Below are 16,642 nucleotides of genomic sequence, written 5' to 3' on the forward strand. Positions count from 1 at the left end.
CCCATTCCAGTGCCAATCACTCTCTCTGCCAACAACTTCCTAACAACATCCAGCCTCAACCTGCCCTGGCACAGCTTGAGGCTGTCCCCTTCTTCTGTCCCTGGCTGCCTGGCAGCAGAGCCCAACCCCACCTGGCTACAGCCTCCCTGCAGGTAGTTGTAGACAGCAATGAGCTCTGCCCTGAGCCTCCTCTGCTGCAGGCTGCACCCCCCCAGCTCCCTCATTGCTGTCTGCAGCTACCTGCAGGGAGGCTGTAGCCAGGTGGGGTTGGGCTCTGCTGCTAGGCAGCCAGCGACAGAAAAAGGGGACACAGCCTCAAGCTGTGCTGGGGCAGGTCTAGGCTGGATGTTAGGGGGAAGTTGTTGTCAGAGAGAGTGATTGGCACTGGAATGGGCTGCCCAGGGAGGTGGTGGAGTCTCCATCCTTGGAAGTGTTTAAGAGGAGGCTGCAGGAGGCACTCAGTGCCAGGGGCTAGTTAATTAGAAGGTGTTAGGTGCTAGGTTGGACTCAGTGATCTCAGAGGTCTTTTCCAGCCTGGCTCATTCTGTGTTTCTGTGATTCAGCATCTGAAGGGAACCTAAAGGAAGGCTGAGGAGAGGCTGTTTAGAAGGGCTTGGGTAGGATGAGGGGCAAAGGTTTGAAACTGGAGCAGGGAAGACAGAGCTTGGACATCAGGAGGAAGTGTTGCACAGTGAGGATGATGAGACACTGGGATGGGTTGCCCAGAGGGGTTGTGAATGCCTCACCCCTGGAACTCTTTAAGGCCAGACTTTGAGCAACCTGCTCTAGTGGGAGATGTCCCTGCCCATGGCAGGGGGATTGGATCCTGAAGGTCCCTTCCCACTCAAACCATTCTGTGACCTTTAAGGTCCCTTCCAACTCGAGCCACTCTGATTTTGTGTGTGAGCACAGGGCACACCTCTGGTCTGCTTGGGTTTCAGGGCTGTAATCCTTTCTTATCTCAAGAGGCTGCTGTGTAGTACACAGCTTATCAGCTTGTGAGGCAGGAGAGGAGCAGCACTGAACGCAGCTTCAAACGCTGCAGCTCTCCAGGCTCCCTTTGCTCCTCACCTTCTGAGTTTTGAGTCTCCTTGGCTCTGGTGGGCTCTTACTGGAAGCCACATGGAAATCTGTTTGAGCTTTGGGGGCTGTCTGTGGCCTTCTTTCCTGTTCATAGAACTGGTTTGGGTGGAGAAGACCTCCTCAGGTCCAACTGATGTCTTCCAAAGGGCAGTGGGCTGCAGCCCCTGGGTCAGCACATGTGCACCCCAGCACCTATCTCTTCCTAGCAGTGCCCAAGGACTGGAGGGCACAGCCATGTGTTCTTCTGCAGGAGATGGCTCTCCCTTGCTGTGTTTATCTCATGCTGACCTCTCTTATCTCCCCAGCTTCCAAACCTTGTGCAAAAACCCATCAAGGACACTGTGGGCAGCTGGTGGGGGAGGAACTCAACCAAGGAGCAAGGAGAGCTGTGATAGTTCTTAGTGTGCAAGGGTGAGAGGGGGGGAGAGGGAGGTGGATTGGGCATGAAGAGAGAGGTAAGGGGGGAAAATGAGCTAAAGAGACTGAAAAAAAGCAAGAGATCAATTCTTTGTTTACAGTCATTCGAACCCTCACCAAAGGGCCTTGCTTTGTCTGCTGTTCCCATGGCTGAGCCTGCAGCTTTCAGGACACAAAGCAGCGAGCTGGGGCTTGGCTGGGTGAACCAGATGTTATTTACAGTTGAGCAAGGAGCAAGGTTTATCTAAACAGCCTGTGCTTGCTGGCTTCCCAGGCAGGCATGAAATGTTGCCCTCCCTAGGGAAGTGAACAGAGGTTTGCAGTCCCTGAGGCATGCTCCATCTCTTTGTTCATCTTCCAATCTCTGGTTGGCATCCCAGCATCTCCATGCTTTGGTTTGACATGAAAATGCTGTAGTGGTGGTGGTGGTGGTGGAGCTTAGCTGCACTGGGGTAAGGGTGCTGGGGAGGTGAGTGCCTGCAGGCAGTGCAGGAGGATGGCTGAGGATGCTCTGCAGGGACAGACATGTCCTGGAAGGCAGCATCTCGCTGGGTTTGAGCTGGGCTGGGCTCCAGGGCAATCCCACAGCATCCTTGTGGCATCCCAGTGTTTAAGGAACATCCCAGAATGCCAAGTTGAAAGGATCATCTGGTTCAACCTTTTGAAAGGAGCTGACCCAGCTGAGTCTCAGAACTGACCAAAGTAGGGGACTGCAGTGGTTTGGAATTAGAGAAGGTTTAGGTTGGGTGTTGGGGACAAGTTCTTTACCATGAGGGTGGTGGAACACTGGAACAGGTTGCCCAGGGAGGATGCTTCCTCCCTGAGATGTTCAAGACCAGGTTGGATGAGGCCCTGAGCATCTGGGCTGGTGGCAGAGGGGTTGGAAGTGGATGAGCTTGAAGGTCCCTCCCAATCCAAACCTTTCTGGGGTAATTCATTCCTTCAGCTGCAATTTGGGAGGCAGACAGAGGAGTCTGCTTTGACCTGCTGCCCAGGGTGTGATCAAGAGCTCAGCTGGCACCATGCTCTGCAGGGACAGCTGGGAGGAGGGATCACAGGAGATATTCAAGGTGAGGCTCCACAAGGCTCTGAGCAACCTGATCTAGTGGAGGATGTCCCTGCTCACTGCAAGGGGAGGTGAGATCTGGAGATCACTGAGCCCAACACACATCACAGCAAGGTGAGGGTTGGAAGGGACCTCTGGAGGTCATTGAGCCCAACACACATCACAGCAAGGTGAGGGTTGGAAGGGACCTGTGGAGATCTTTGAGCCCAACACACATCACAGCAAGGTGAGGGTTGGAAGGGACCTGTGGAGATCTTTGAGCCCAACACACATCACAGCAAGGTGAGAGTTGGAAGGGACCTGTGGAGATCTTTGAGCCCAACACACATCACAGCAAGGTGAGAGTTGGAAGGGACCTGTGGAGATCTTTGAGCCCAACACACATCACAGCAAGATGAGGGTTGGAAGGGACCTGTGGAGATCTTTGAGCCCAACACACATCACAGCATGGTGAGGGTTGGAAGGGACCTCTGGAGATCATTGAGCCCAACCCCACCTGCTAGAGCAGGCTCACCTAGATAAGGTCACACAGGAACAGGTCCAGGTGGGGGTTGAATGTCTCCATGTGCCTCTGACCTCTGTCACAGTCTCCAGACATCTTTGCTGTCATTCTGGTTGCATCAGAACACTTCTCTGTTTTTTTTTTACCTGGGAAGTTTGATCCCATTGGGATCCTTTCATACCAGCCTCTGCCTGGGAAGGCTTTTCACGAGGTTCTGGCTGTCACTTCTTCTCTTCACTTGTTCATTGTGTGCTGCTTGCTGCCCTGCTCCTTTTCTTTGCCCCAGAGGTAGCTGCCTGGCACAGATTCCACATGCCTCTGGGCTGCACAGGATGTCATTTGGCCTTCTTTAAATACCCTCTCTGAGAATGCTTTTGGAAAGGGGACCCAGGCAGCAGGGCTCTGTGATCCCTCCTCCCAGCTGTCCCTGCAGAGCATGGTGCCAGCTGAGCTCTTGATCACACCCTGGGCAGCAGGTCAAAGCAGACTCCTCTGTCTGCCTCCCAAATTGCAGCTGAAGGAATGAATTACCCCAGAAAGGTTTGGATTGGGAGGGACCTTCGAGCTCATCCACTTCCAACCCCTCTGCCACCAGCCCAGATGCTCAGGGCCTCATCCAACCTGGTCTTGAACACCTCAGGGAGGAAGCATCCTCCCTGGGCAACCTGTTCCAGTGTCTCCCCACCCTCACTGGAAAGAATTTCTTCCTAATCTCCTGTCTCAATCTCCCCTCTTCCAGCTCAAAGCTGTTGCCTCTCATCTTGTCACTCCAAAGCCTTGTCAAAAGTCTCTCCACAACTCTTCTGGAGCCCCTTTGGGTCCTGGAGGGCTGCTTTAAGTTGTCCCTGGAGCCTTCTCCTCTCCAAGCTGAAGAACCCCAACTCTCTCAGCCTGTCCCATAGCTGAAGTACTCCATCCCCTGATCATCTTTGTGGCCTTCAGCTGGTCTTAAGTCCTCGTTTTGCACTGATCCCATAGAATCACAGAATCAGTCAGTGCTGGAAGGGAGCACAAGGAGCAGCCAGTTCCAACCCCCCTGCCGTGCCCAGGGACACCCTACCCTAGAGCAGGCTGCACACAGCCTCAGCCAGCCTGGCCTCAAACACCTCCAGCCATGGGGCCTCAACCCCCTCTCTGGGCAACCCATTCCAGCCTCTCACCACTCTCCTGCTCAACAACTTCCTCCTCACCTCCAGCCTCACTCTCCCCACCTCCACCTTTGCTCCATTCCCCCCACTCCTGCCACTCCCTCACAGCCTCAAAAGTCCCTCCCAGCTTTTTTGGAGCCCCCTTCAGATCCTGGCAGGCCACCAGAAGGTCACCTGGGAGCCTCCTCTGCTCCAGCCTGCACAGCCCCAACTCTTTCAGTCTGTGCTCACAGCAGAGCTGCTGCAGCCTCTGAGCATCCTCCTGGCCCTGCTCTGGACACTCTCCAGCATCTCCACAGCCCTCTTGTCCCAGGGGCTCCAGAGCTGGATGCAGACTCCAGGTGGGGTCTCAGCAGAGCAGAGCAGAGGGGGAGAATCCCCTCCCTGGCCCTGCTGGCCACACTGCTGCTGCTGCAGCCCAGGCTCTGCTTGGCTTTCTGGGCTGCAAGTGCACACTGCTGGCTCCTGCTGAGCTTCTCCTCCACCATCCTTTCAGCCTTGTTCTCACGTGCTAGGAAGAGAGACCTTGGGGAGGAAGAGGAAATCATGGGCCAGGAGAGGAAAATTCCAGTGTGTTCTGTCAAAGAGAGAAGGAAGCAACCTCTCCTGGCTCCTGCTAAGCACTGCAGGGAAGGTGAATCCTGCTTTTCCATCAGCCTGGCAGCGCTGGGAGCTGTGCGTGGGCTGGGAAAGAAGGGAGGCTCTAATTAAAAAAGAAAAAGGGGACAAAAAAGAAGGGAAAGGAGGAAAGAAAACAGCAATTAAGAAGGCAGCAGGCCCTACATACTCCCCACTGTAGGAGTGGGGGGGTGACAGGGTTGCTCTGCCCCATCCAGCTGCGAGTGGGCTGGGGGAGAGGCTCTTCGGCACTGGGGTTCTTCTGCTGGCTAGCAGTGAAGGAAAGGCAGCTGCTGACAGCTTCAGCTGCAGGTTAAACTCTCCTAGGAGAGAAAACAAGAGGCTTTGTGTTGCTGAGAATGCCAGCTGGGAGCTGGCACCCTCTTCTCTGTCTCTCCAGCCACCTGGGCACGCTGGCTGCCAGCTGCGGGGATGTCACTGCTTGGCTTCTCCCTCTGGAGCGGCTTTCAGCAGGATCCATGGTCCCTGCCTTGGTTGTGTTTGTACAGTCAGGAGCTTCTGCCACTTTTGGGATGTGACATGACTGCCAGGTAGCAGGGAGGTGATGTGGGAGAGGGCAGCACTGGACCTCAGGTGTCTAGGGAGATGGTGAAGAGAAAGGAAGCTTCATTAAGGTTTGGGAAGGACCTCTTAAGATCAAGTCCAACCAGCACCACTGTGCCCACTGAACAGAGCAGAGAGGGGTAGACTGGGGTTGGACATGAGCACTGCCTTCAGGTTTGGGCTACCCAGGTGAAGAGGGACAGGGATCTGCTGGAGAGAGTCCAAGGGAGGGCTATGAGGATGATGAGGAGACTGGAGCACTGCCTGGTGAGAAGAGGCTGAGGGACCTGGGGCTGCTTAGTCTGGAGAAGACTCAGAGATTTAATCAATGTCTATTACTTGCTGAGGGCTGGGGGTCAGGAGGGGGGGACAGGCTCTGCTCACTGCTCCCTGGGATAGGACAAGCAGCAGTGGATGGAAGCTGCAGCAAAGGAGGTTGCAGCTCAACACAAGGAGGAACTTCTTGCCTGGAAGGCTCCCAGAGCCCTGGCACAGGCTGCCCAGAGAGGTTGTGGAGTCTCCTTGTGTGGAGCCTTTCCAGGCCTGTCTGGATGTGTTGCTGTGTGCCCTGAGCTGGACTGTGTGGTCCTGCTGTGGCAGGGGGCTTGGACTGGATGATCTCTTTGTGTCCCTTCCAACCCCTGGCATCCTGTGAGCCTGGGATGAGGAAGAAATTCTTTGCAGTGAGGGTGGTGAGAGCCTGGAACAGGTTGCCCAGAGAAGTTGTGCACAGCTGATCCCTGGAAGCATTGCAGACCAAGCTGGATGAGACTCAGAGCATCCTTGGGCTAGCTCAAGGTGTCCTTGGCCATGAGAGGGGAGTTGAAAGTAGCTGATGTCTCAGCTCCTTTCCAACCCAACCCATTCCATGGTTCCCAGCAAGGTGCTGCAGTGTGTCAGGAAGAGGCAATGTGCCTGAGACTGCAGCTTGGTTTGTGTTGGTTAATTGTGAGTCAGTAATTAGTGGAGTGTCACAAAAGGCACAGAGCAGCCCTGGGCTGTGCTGGGGGATCTTCCTCCTCACTCTTTGTGTTGATATTGCAGCAGCTCCTCAGTGTGTTTGGAGCTTGGTGTACACACAGTGTGGTGCTTTGTTGTCAGGCACCTGCCCACTGCGTGATAAAAGGCTGAAAGTGAGTCCTGGAGAAGGGGAAGGGATCAGGGAGCTGAGCAGCAGCACCTCCCAGAGCATACCTGGAGATGGAGAGTGCTGCTCCGCCAGCAGTCCCAGCTCTCTGCTCCTCAGCATCCCACTGCGTGGCCCAGCACTGCCACCCGGGTGAGGCAGTGCTGCTGTCACAGTGGGCCACAGGTCCTGACCTCCTGAGTGACCCTGAGCTCAGTCTGAGCAGCTCAGGTAGGTGCTGCAGCAGACCTGGGGGGGTGAAAGGGAGCGCGGCTCGGAGCCAGGTGCAGTTGTGTTGTGCCCTAGGGGAAGGTTGTGTGCTCCTAGAGAGCCCTGGGGTGGGTTTGGTTGGCAAAGCCCTTTCAGATCACCCAGTCCAACCATTCTCTAATCCAGCCAAGGCTGGGGCTAAACCATGGCCCTCAGCACCTCAGCTCTGCCTCTCTGAAACACATCCTGGGATGGGGATTCAAGCCCCAACCTGGGCAGGCTGTGCCAGTGCTTGAGAACCCTTTCAGGGAGGAGTTTCTTCTGATCTCCAACCTCAGCCTCCCCTGATGCAACTTGAGGACATTCCTTCTTGTCCTATCAGTTGTTACTAGGGAGAAGAGACCAACCCCAGCTGGCTCCAACCTCCTTCCAGGGAGCTGTAGAGAGCAATGAGCTCTCCCCTCAGCCTCCTTTTCTCCAGCCTAAACACCCCCAGCTCTCTCAGCCCTGTTCTCCAGACCCTTCCTCAGCTTTCTTGCCCTTCTCTGGACACACTCCAGCCCCTCAATGTCCCTCCTGGAGTGAGGAACTCAAAAAGAGTGTCTGAAACTCACTCATTTCCCACTGCCCCCTCCTGGTGCACCCCAGCAGAGCTCGGATGGGCTGGGGCAGAAGATCTGCTGACCACCAGCAGGGTCTGGCCCACTGCTTCCCTGGAGACAGTGAAGGTACCATAGAAGCACTGACACGAGCACCTCAGGGCAGCTCAGCACAGTGTCAGCACTGGCTCCTGTGACTGGGGTGTCTGTGGTGGGCAGAGTGGCTGTTAGCAGCCCATTGTTGTGCCAGCTGGATGCTGGCTGCTTCTCCCAGGTTGGCATCAGCTGAGGGACTAAGTGCCCAGTGTTTGGAGGCTGCTGGAATAATGAGCATCATTTTCCTGCCTTCCTCCAGAGCTCCCCAAGAGAACCCAAGTGAGAACTGCTGACTGCACCATGCAGGGCTGCTGTGGACACAAAGACAAACCAGGCAAAAGGCAGAACAAACCTCCTTTGTGTGCTCTTGTAGCTGGGCTCTGGTTGTCAGGGCTGGGGCAGGGCAGAGGGGGAAAAGGAGCAGCCAGCACAGCAACTTTTCTCCCCAGCCTCCCCTGTGCACCAAGGACAGGTCATAAAGTCTCCAGAGGTTGTGTCTGTGGAGAGGTTTCTTGGGAACAGGTTGCCCAGGAGGTTGTGGAGTCTCCTTTAGAGGCTTTCAAGACCCATTTGGATGTGTTCCTCTGTGACCTGCTCTAGGTGCCCCTGCTTTGGCAGGAGGGTTGGACTGGATCATCCCCAGGGGTTCCTTTGCTGTGAGGGTGCTGGAGCCCTGGAACAGGCTACCCAGAGAGGTTGTGGAGTCTCCTTTAGAGGCTTTCAAGACCCATTTGGATGTGTTCCTGTGTGACCTGCTCTAGGTGCCCTGCTTTGGCAGGAGGGTTGGACTGGATGATCCTCAGGGGTTCCTTTGCTGAGAGGGTGCTGGAGCCCTGGGGCAAGCTGTCCAGAGAGGTTGTGGAGTGTCTTTCTGTGCAGAGATTCCAAACCCACCTGCATGTGTGTTCCTCTGTGACCTGTTCTAGGTCATTGGACTCGACCTCCAGAGGTTCCTTCCACCCCCCACCATTCCATGATTCTATGAACTCCCCCTTCCCAGGCTACCTCTGTGTCTGTTGAAGATGTGGAGGTCTGTACATCTCCCCATGCCTTCTGCTTTGCCTGTGTTGGTGTCACTTAACGACAGCTTAGGAGGACTAATTGCAGTGCTGCAGATGAGGGCTGGGAACTGACTGTGCTCTGTCCACCCCACCACAGCCCAGGCTCCTGCCTGCAAGGCTCCCACAGGCAGAATGTGGAGGATGCAAACAAACTGGCTGTGTCACCATTCCTGTGCAGGAATGTCCTGGATGTGATCTGCAGCTGGGGAAACTGAGGCAGGGCAAGGGGAGTCAGAGCTGGAGGGGGAGCCACGCTTGACCTGTTTGCTACAGGATCATTTTTGCTCCCAAGCTACAGAGATGGGAAGGGAGGATGGCCTGAAATTGTGCCAGAGGTTTAGGTTGGAGATTAGGAACAATTCCTGGACTGGAAGAGTGGTCAGGGATTGGCACAGGCTGCCCAGGGAGGTGGTGGAGTCCCCAGCTCTGGAGGTGCTCCAGAAACCTGTGGCCATGGCAGCTGGGGACATGCTTTGGTGGCTGTGGGGGTTGCTGGGTTGAGGGTTGGACTGGATGATCTCAGAGGGCTTTTCCACCCAAACTCTTCCATCTCCTGGTTGCTGTACTCACATTCCTGGCACGCTGCATCTGTTGCAGCCGTGGATGCCAGCAGTGCAGGAGCAGGGAAGGGTTTGAGTGGGAGGATGGTCTGACCCCAGGGACCCTCAGTTCCCCTTTCCAGCGTGCCCAGGGATGCTGGTGATGGTCTTGCTATTTGCTCTGGGGCTCCTGGAGATTAATAGGAATTGATTGAGCTCCCTTCCCTGCAGGATCTTGACCTCCTGGCAGGGGTTTTGATCCGTGTGGAGGAGGGAAATGTCAGGAAGCCTGAGTAGCAGAGCTGAGCAGCAGGAGGCAAATGTGCAGGGAGGAGAGCTGGCTTTGCTCTCTCCCCTCATTGCTCACCTTTTGGGGACAGTGATTGTGGAAATTGCTCTGTCTGGTGGGCAGGGGCTGCTGGGGCCATGGCTGTGCTGGGCATCTGGACCAACCCACCTGGGCACTGGCTGTGCTCTGCAGCTTCATAGAATGAAGCAGGTTGGAAGAGAGCTCCAAGCTCAGCCAGCCCAACCTAGCACCCAGCCCTGCCCAACCAACCAGACCATGGCACTAAGTGCCCCAGCCAGGCTTGGCTGCAACACCTCCAGCCACAGCCACTCCACCACCTCCCTGGGCAGCCCATTCCAGTGCCAATCACTCTCTCTGACAACAGCTTCCTAACAACATCCAGCCTAGACCTGCCCTGGCACAACTTGAGGCTGTGTCCCCTTCTTCTGTTGCTGGGTGCCTGGCAGCAGAGCCCAACCCCACCTGGCTACAGCCTCCCTGCAGGCAGCTGCAGGCAGCAATCAGCTCTGCCCTGAGCCTCCTCTGCTGCAGGCTGCACCCCCCCAGCTCCCTCAGCCTCTCCTCACAGGGCTGTGCTCCAGGCCCCTCCCCAGCCTTGCTGCCCTTCTCCAAACACCTTCCAGCACCTCAACATCTCTCTGCAATGGAGGAGCCCAGAACTGGGCACAGCACTCCAGGGGTGGCCTGAGCAGTGCTGAGCACAGGGGCACAAGAACCTCCCTTGTCCTGCTGCCCACACTGCTCCTGAGCCAGCCCAGGATGCCATTGGCTCTGCTGCCCACCTGGGCACTGCTGCCTCCTCTGCAGCTCCTCTCTACCACCACCCTCAGCTCCCTCTCTGCCTGGCTGCTCTCAGCCACTCTGGCCCCAGCCTGTAGTGCTGCTTGGGGTTGTTGTGGCCAAAGTGCAGAACCCTGCACTTGGCCTTGTTCAATCTCATCCCCTTGGCCTCTGCCCACCCATGCAGCCTGGCCAGGTCCCTCTGCAGGGCTCTGTTACCCTCCAACAGCTCCACAGCTGCTCCTAGCTTGGTGTCATCTGCAAACTTCCTGATGCTGGACTCAGTCCCCTGGTCCAGAGCATCAATAAAGTTATTGAACAGGACTGGGCCCAGTCTTTGTGGAGGGAGCAACTGGGAGCTTATTACCGTGGGGGAGGGTTTTGTGCCAGCAGCTGAGCAGCCAGGAGATGCCCTTTTGATGGCTGGGGGCTGATGCTGCCCTTGCCCCTTCTGACCTTGCTCTGGGACTACTCCCAGCTGCTGTAGAAAGTTTAGCATCATCCCTGATGGATGCTGAAGGTTTAGGGTGGACATTAGGAATATTTTCTTGCCTGAGAGTGTGGTCAGGTGCCCAAAATAACCTGTCCCCCAAATTCCACCCCAGAGAGCCTGTGCTGCTTTTACTGCTCACAGAGTGCCTGTGGGAACAGTCCCCTGGAAGATCTCGAGTGTGGCTGTTGCTATGGCTCTGAACACATCTTGTCTGCATCCTGTGAGGAGCTTTCCTGATGGGATTCAGCTTTGGGCTCTTTGAAGTGTTTTAGCCAAGTATTTACTATCTGCCTCTGTTACAGCAAGTGCAGATCTCTCACTCTGCTGGCTCTAATCCCTGCTCCTTGGCCACCTTCCAACTTGGGTGATTTCATGTTTGCCTGAATTCCTTATTGCTGTTTTGGGCTCTTTCTGCCCATCTGCAGCTCTGCAGAGAAGGATCTGAGGGTGTTGGTGGAGAACAAGTTGAGCCAGCAGTGTCCCCTCATGGCTCAGAAGGCCAAAGGTGTTCTGGGCTACATGAAGAAGAGTGTGCACAGCAGGTTGAGGAAGGGTGGTCTTCTCCTCTGCTCTGCCCTAGTGAGGCTACATCAGGACTGTTGTGTCCAGCTCTGGGCTCTCCAGTTCAAGACAGAGAGGGAGCTACTGGAGAGAGTGCAGTGATGGCTACAAGGATGCTGAGGGGGCTGAAGCATCTCTGTGAGGAGCAAAGGCTGAGAGCCTGCAGAAGAGCAGCCCCAGAGGGGATCTGAGCAATGCTCAGCAAGAGCTAAAGAGTGGGGGACAAGAGGATGGGGCCAGGCTCTTGTCAGTGATGCCCAGGGACAGGACAAGAGGTAATGGGCACAAACTGAAACCAGGAGGTTCTACCTTGAGGAACTTCTTTGATGTGAGGATGCTGGAGCCCTGCAGCAGGCTGCCCAGAGGGGCTGTGGAGTCTCCTCCTCTGCAGAGCTTCCAAACCCCCCATGCCATTGTGATCCTGAGCAAGCTGCTGTGGGTGCCCCTGCTGGAGCAGGGGGGCTGGAGTGGATGATCTCCAGAGGCCCCTTCCAGCCCTCAGCATGCTGGATTGTGGGATCTGTATCCTACCATGCAGCATCCTGTCCCTGCATGTTGTTAAGCACTCAGCTTCTTCCATCCCTGAGCCGACTGCAGTTCAGGGGCTGCTGCAGTTCCCCTCGAGGTCCTCCAGGCTTGCTGTAAGCCAGGTGAGGTCATTGCTTTGCTTAGCAAGTGTTACTTTCCCTCAGGGGGTCCATAAATGCCTCCACTTCCCTCAGGCTGCTATGAAAGGTGGTGGAGAGCAAGAGGCTGTTGCTGGAGATTCTGCCTTGGAGGTCCCTGCTGGGCTGCTCTGTTGGGCTGCAGCAGGAGATGCCTTTCAGAATCACAGAGCCATAAAGGCTGCAAAAGCCCTCTTAAGATCAGGTCCAACCACCAACCCAGCACCTCCCTGGCCACTAAACCATGCCCCACAGTGCCATGGCCACAGGGACTTGAACCCCTCCAGGGATGGGGACTCCACCATCTCCCTGGGCAGCCTGTGCCAATCCCTGACCACTCTTACAGGGAGGAAATCTTCCTAATGTCCAACCAAAACCTCTGCTGGTGCAGCTTGAGGCCATTTCCTCTTGTCCTATCACCTGGGAGAAGAGAGCTACCCCTGTCAGGCTTGGATGTGAGAGCATGTGTGGAGAAAACATTGAGGTGTCTGAAGCTTGAGGAGAGGTTGTGGAGTCTCCTCTGGAGCCTTCCAAGGCCTGTCTGGATGTGTTCCTGTGTGCCCTGAGCTGGACTGTGTGGTCCTGCTCTGGCAGGGGGCTTGGGCTGGATGATCTCTTTGGGTCCCTTCCAACCCCTGGCATCCTGTGAGCCTGGGATGAGGAAGAAATTCTTTGCAGTGAGGGTGGTGAGAGCCTGGAGCAGGTTGCCCAGAGAAAAGTTGTGCACAGCTGATCCCTGGAAGCATTGCAGACCAAGCTGGATGAGACTCAGAGCACCCTTGGGCTAGCTCAAGGTGTCCTTGGCCATGAGAGGGGAGCTGAAAGTAGCTGATGTCTCAGGTCCCTTCCAACCCAACCCATTCCATGGTTCCCAGCAAGGTGCTGCAGTGTGTCAGGAAGAGGCAATGTGCCTGAGACTGCAGCTTGGTTTGTGTTGGTTAATTGTGAGTCAGTAATTAGTGGAGTGTCACAAAAGGCACAGAGCAGCCCTGGGCTGTGCTATCTTCCTCCTCACTCTTTGTGTTGATATTGCAGCTCAACACAAGGGATAACTTCTTGCCTGGAAGGGTCCCAGAGCCCTGGCACAGGCTGCCCAGGGAGGTTTTGGAACCTCCTTCTGTGGAGCCTTTCCAGGCCTGTCTGGATGTGTTCCTGTGTGATCTGAGCTGGATTGTGTGGTCCTGCTGTGGCAGGGGGTCTGGACTGGATGATCTCTTTGGGTCCCTTCTAACCCCTGTGAAGTGGATTTGTCTGGCATTCTCCTGCCTCACCTTGCAGCCCAAAGCAGCCTCCAGCCTCCCTTCCCACCCCCAGCCCAGCCCCCAGGTTCAGCACCCTTGTTGGAGAGCCTTCACCTTCAGGTTGGTGCAGCGTTAGAGGTGGGAGAGGGGCAGGGCTGGTGGAGGTGTTGGAGCCCCCAGGCTTCAGGTGAATCCCAAGGGCTTTCCAGGGGATTGCTCCCGCAGCAGGCTGCCTTGCCTCAGCTCAGAGGGTGGCAGACACCCAAACTGCCTGTTTGTATTGCCGAGGGATAATCTTTTAAGCTTTCAGATGCAGGGATGGCAACCCAAGGGTTGCTGTTGCCCTGGCGACAGGATGCATTAGCTCCCGGATGCTGAGTCTGATCCCATCAGTCTGGAATGTGATCACCCTTTGCTTGTGCTGATAAAACCCCCAGAGGGCTGGGAAGGAGTGGGGAGAGCTGGGGCTGGAGGGTTGGCTGCTCAGCTGTGGCAGGGACACCCAGGCCTGACCTGCTGCAGGGTGCAGGAGGAGCTGCAGGATGTGAGTGCTGGTGCAGGGAAGAACTTTCTGGGCAGCTTTTGATGCCCCTTTGGCACCAGAGGTTGGTTCTCCCCTCGAGATCTCTCCTTGGGTTGGTGGGGGAGAGTCCAATGCTGTTGATAGCAAATCCTCTCCCAGAACAGGTTAGAGCTGGTGGAGGAGCAGCCCCTTTGCTCATCAGGTTGGGGATAGAAGAGAGACAAACCCAAACCTGCTGCTGGGGCTGGAAGGAGCAGAGCTGGGGCTGGTTGGGCTGAGCCTGGATGTGGCACTTAGTGCCATGGTTTAGTTAATTAGGAGGTGATAGGTTGGGCTCGGGGATCTCAAAGGTCTTTTCCAACCTGGTTGATGTTGTGACTCTGAGTCACTGAGGTCTCCAGGTCCAGGGAGTGTTTCCTGCTTGCTCAGTGTGCTCAGCAGGAGGAATGACCCCCAACGGCAGTGGGGCTGGTGCTGAAGACCAAACCAGGCACAGCAGCTCTTGCAGCCTGGTCCCATCCACTCTGCCAAGCTATGGGAGCTATGGGCAGACCTGGCAGGAGCCAGAGCAGGAAAGCAGAGCAGTTTGTGTCTGCACAACACCCAGAGCAAGCTCCCTCAGCCTGCTGGTGTGGCTGCTCAGCCTCAGCTCGCTTCCCCCTGCGCCCCCTGAGGGTTTGCTTCGTTTAAGGGGTTTAGTGCTTTAATCAGATCCCTGGCTAAGGAGATTCTGATGCCTGCTCAGGATGAGTCATCGAGGAGCTTGTGAGCAGGCTGTGAGCTCCAAGCATCTCCCCTTGCTCTGGATCTCAGGGATCCCTCTGGGCTTCCACTCAGCATTTTGCTGCTGGCTGAGGAAGTCTTTTCTTGCAAGGGCAAAAGCAGAGACCACAAACTGCCAGAGCCAGAGGTGCCTCCTTGGACAGGGATGGCATCTGTCACTCTTCACTCTTGCTTGCCTTCTGTTTCTGCCCTGCTTTTCTCTGTTCCAGGCATTCTTGGTGTTTCCAAGGATGCTGTGAGGCGTTGCCTGTGCTGGCACTCATGATTCAGTGAGCACAGCCCTGCCCTGGGCTCAGTTCTGGTACCCAGCTCAGCTCCCTGCACCTCTTGACCACAGTCAGCCCTTAAAGATATAAGGCACCTGATTCCTTTGGTACCAACCTGCCCCTTCTTTTGCTCTGACACAGCAGCAGTGCCCCAGAGAAGAGAAAATCATGGAGTTAAGTTGGGAAAAGCCCTCTGAGATCATCAGGTCCAACCATCAGCCCAACACCACCATGGCCACTAAACCATGGCCCCAGGTGCCATGGCTACATCTATTTTGAACACCTGCAGGGATGAGGACTCCACCACCTCCCTGGGCAGCCTGTTCCAATCCCTGAGCACTCTTGCAGGGAACAGATTTTTCCTGATATCCAACCTAAGCCTCCCCTGGTGCAACTTGAGGCCATTTTCTCTTATCCTATTGCTCATTACAAGGGAGAAGAGACCAACCCCAACTTGGCACTGACCTCCTTTCAGGGAGCTGTAGAGAGCAGCTCTAGAGAGGGTGCTGACCCCAGGGACTCCTGCAGGTTCCCAGCAGGATTGGGGTGCTGCCATGCCCTCAAAGAGCAGGGGCTGTGAGGCTGGAGGTGGGAGGTTGTGCTGTGCTTCATCCAATGCTCTCAACAACCTGCTGCTCTCTCTCCCCTCCCTCGCAGGGCTCTGCCATCCCTCACAGCTTGGGGTTACAATGAACAAGATGAAAAACTTCAAGAGGAGGTTTTCACTCTCAGTTCCTCGGACAGAGACCATCGAGGAGTCCCTGACAGAGTTCACAGAGCAGTTCAACCAGCTCAACAACCGGAGGAATGAAGGTGAGGAGCCCTCAGGCCCCTGCTGAGGCTGGTTGGGAGCATCTGGGGTCAGCCCTGCCAACAAACATCTCCGCTCCTGCCCTCCCTGCCCTCTCCTCTGGGCCTCTCCTCTGGGTGTGTTGGTGTGTGGAAAGATCCTGTCCCTTTGGCTGTGGTGCTTTCCCCATCTGTGCAGCAGGGTTAATAACAGCTCCTCATTAAATGTGGGGAGGGATTTATAGCTGCATACAGAGAGCCTTGGAGCAGGGCAAGGTATTTGCTCAAGCCCATGAGGAGTGACACATCTGGGGCATAGGGAGAGAGTGGGCACCTGTGGGATCTTCTCCTGCCTTCCCTCAGGTGACAGTGGTGATTGAATCACCTCCAGGGCTACAGCCTGGCAGGTCACCCAAGCCAGAGGAGCTGCTGGCTCTCTTCAGGGCTTGCTGAACCATCCTTTGCTCCTGGACTCACAGCCTTCTGCTGAGAGAAGCAGCTCTCAGGGAGGTTCAGGGTTAACATCACCGTGAGCAGAACTGGGCACGTCCCTTCTGCACAGAGAGCAGCCTCACTGCAGGCTGGGGCAGGCTCTGCTGGCTCCAGCTGTGGGCATTTCAAGGGAGAGGCAACGCTGGAGGCATGAACTGGGAGCAGATCAAGCCAAGGCAGCCGTGCATGGACAAGCAGCCAGAGCTGCTGGCAGGCAGGCGTTTGGGAGCCTGATAAAGTCAGGCTGCATTCAGCCAGGGGTGGATGCACTGCAAGGCTGAGCTGTTCCTGGCCATCGCATCCTGCGTTTGCTGCAGCCTCCTACCAAAGCAAGCCCTGGAACAGGCTGCCCGGGGAGGTGGTGGAGTCACCACCCCTGGAGGGGTTCAATGAATGTGTAGACTGTGGGACAGGGCTTAATGGTTGGACTTGATGATCTTAGAGGTGCTTTCCAGCCTTAATGATCCTATGAGTCTAAACCAGTTTGCTTGCCAGAGGCCAAGCCAGGCATGTGCCAGTGCCCTCAGCTCCACTTGGGTCATGTTCAAACCTTTTTTTGCCCTCACCCTGCAGCCACAATTGGTAGAAGCTTTTGCTGCAAGCAGGGGCTGAGGCCATGATATAATTGCCTGGCACTGGCATCTGCCTCAGCAGGCAGGGACCTTCTCTCTGCCAGCTAACCTGCTTGAGAGAAGAGATGCAGGAACCTC

The 16,642-nt window shown here is 55.9% G+C and overlaps 1 protein-coding gene across 6 annotated transcripts in view; it reads left to right on the forward strand.

Annotated features, from left to right (window-relative positions):
* The window catches only part of CDK18 (cyclin dependent kinase 18), a 52,814-nt gene that overhangs the window by 12,831 nt on the left and 23,341 nt on the right, over positions 1-16,642 (forward strand). For all 6 annotated transcript variants that reach the window (XR_010308846.1, XR_010308847.1, XR_010308848.1 and 3 more), the window contains exon 2: positions 15,309-15,464. Coding sequence is in view for 2 of the 6 variants with exons in the window: in XM_064173960.1 (XP_064030030.1) it covers positions 15,341-15,464 (124 nt within the window). In the remaining 4 variants the exon portion in view is untranslated. The remainder of the gene's footprint in view (positions 1-15,308; positions 15,465-16,642) is intronic.

Source organism: Pogoniulus pusillus, chromosome 39 (genome assembly GCF_015220805.1).
Source record: "Pogoniulus pusillus isolate bPogPus1 chromosome 39, bPogPus1.pri, whole genome shotgun sequence".
In the NCBI taxonomy this organism is placed as follows: Eukaryota; Metazoa; Chordata; class Aves; order Piciformes; family Lybiidae; genus Pogoniulus; species Pogoniulus pusillus.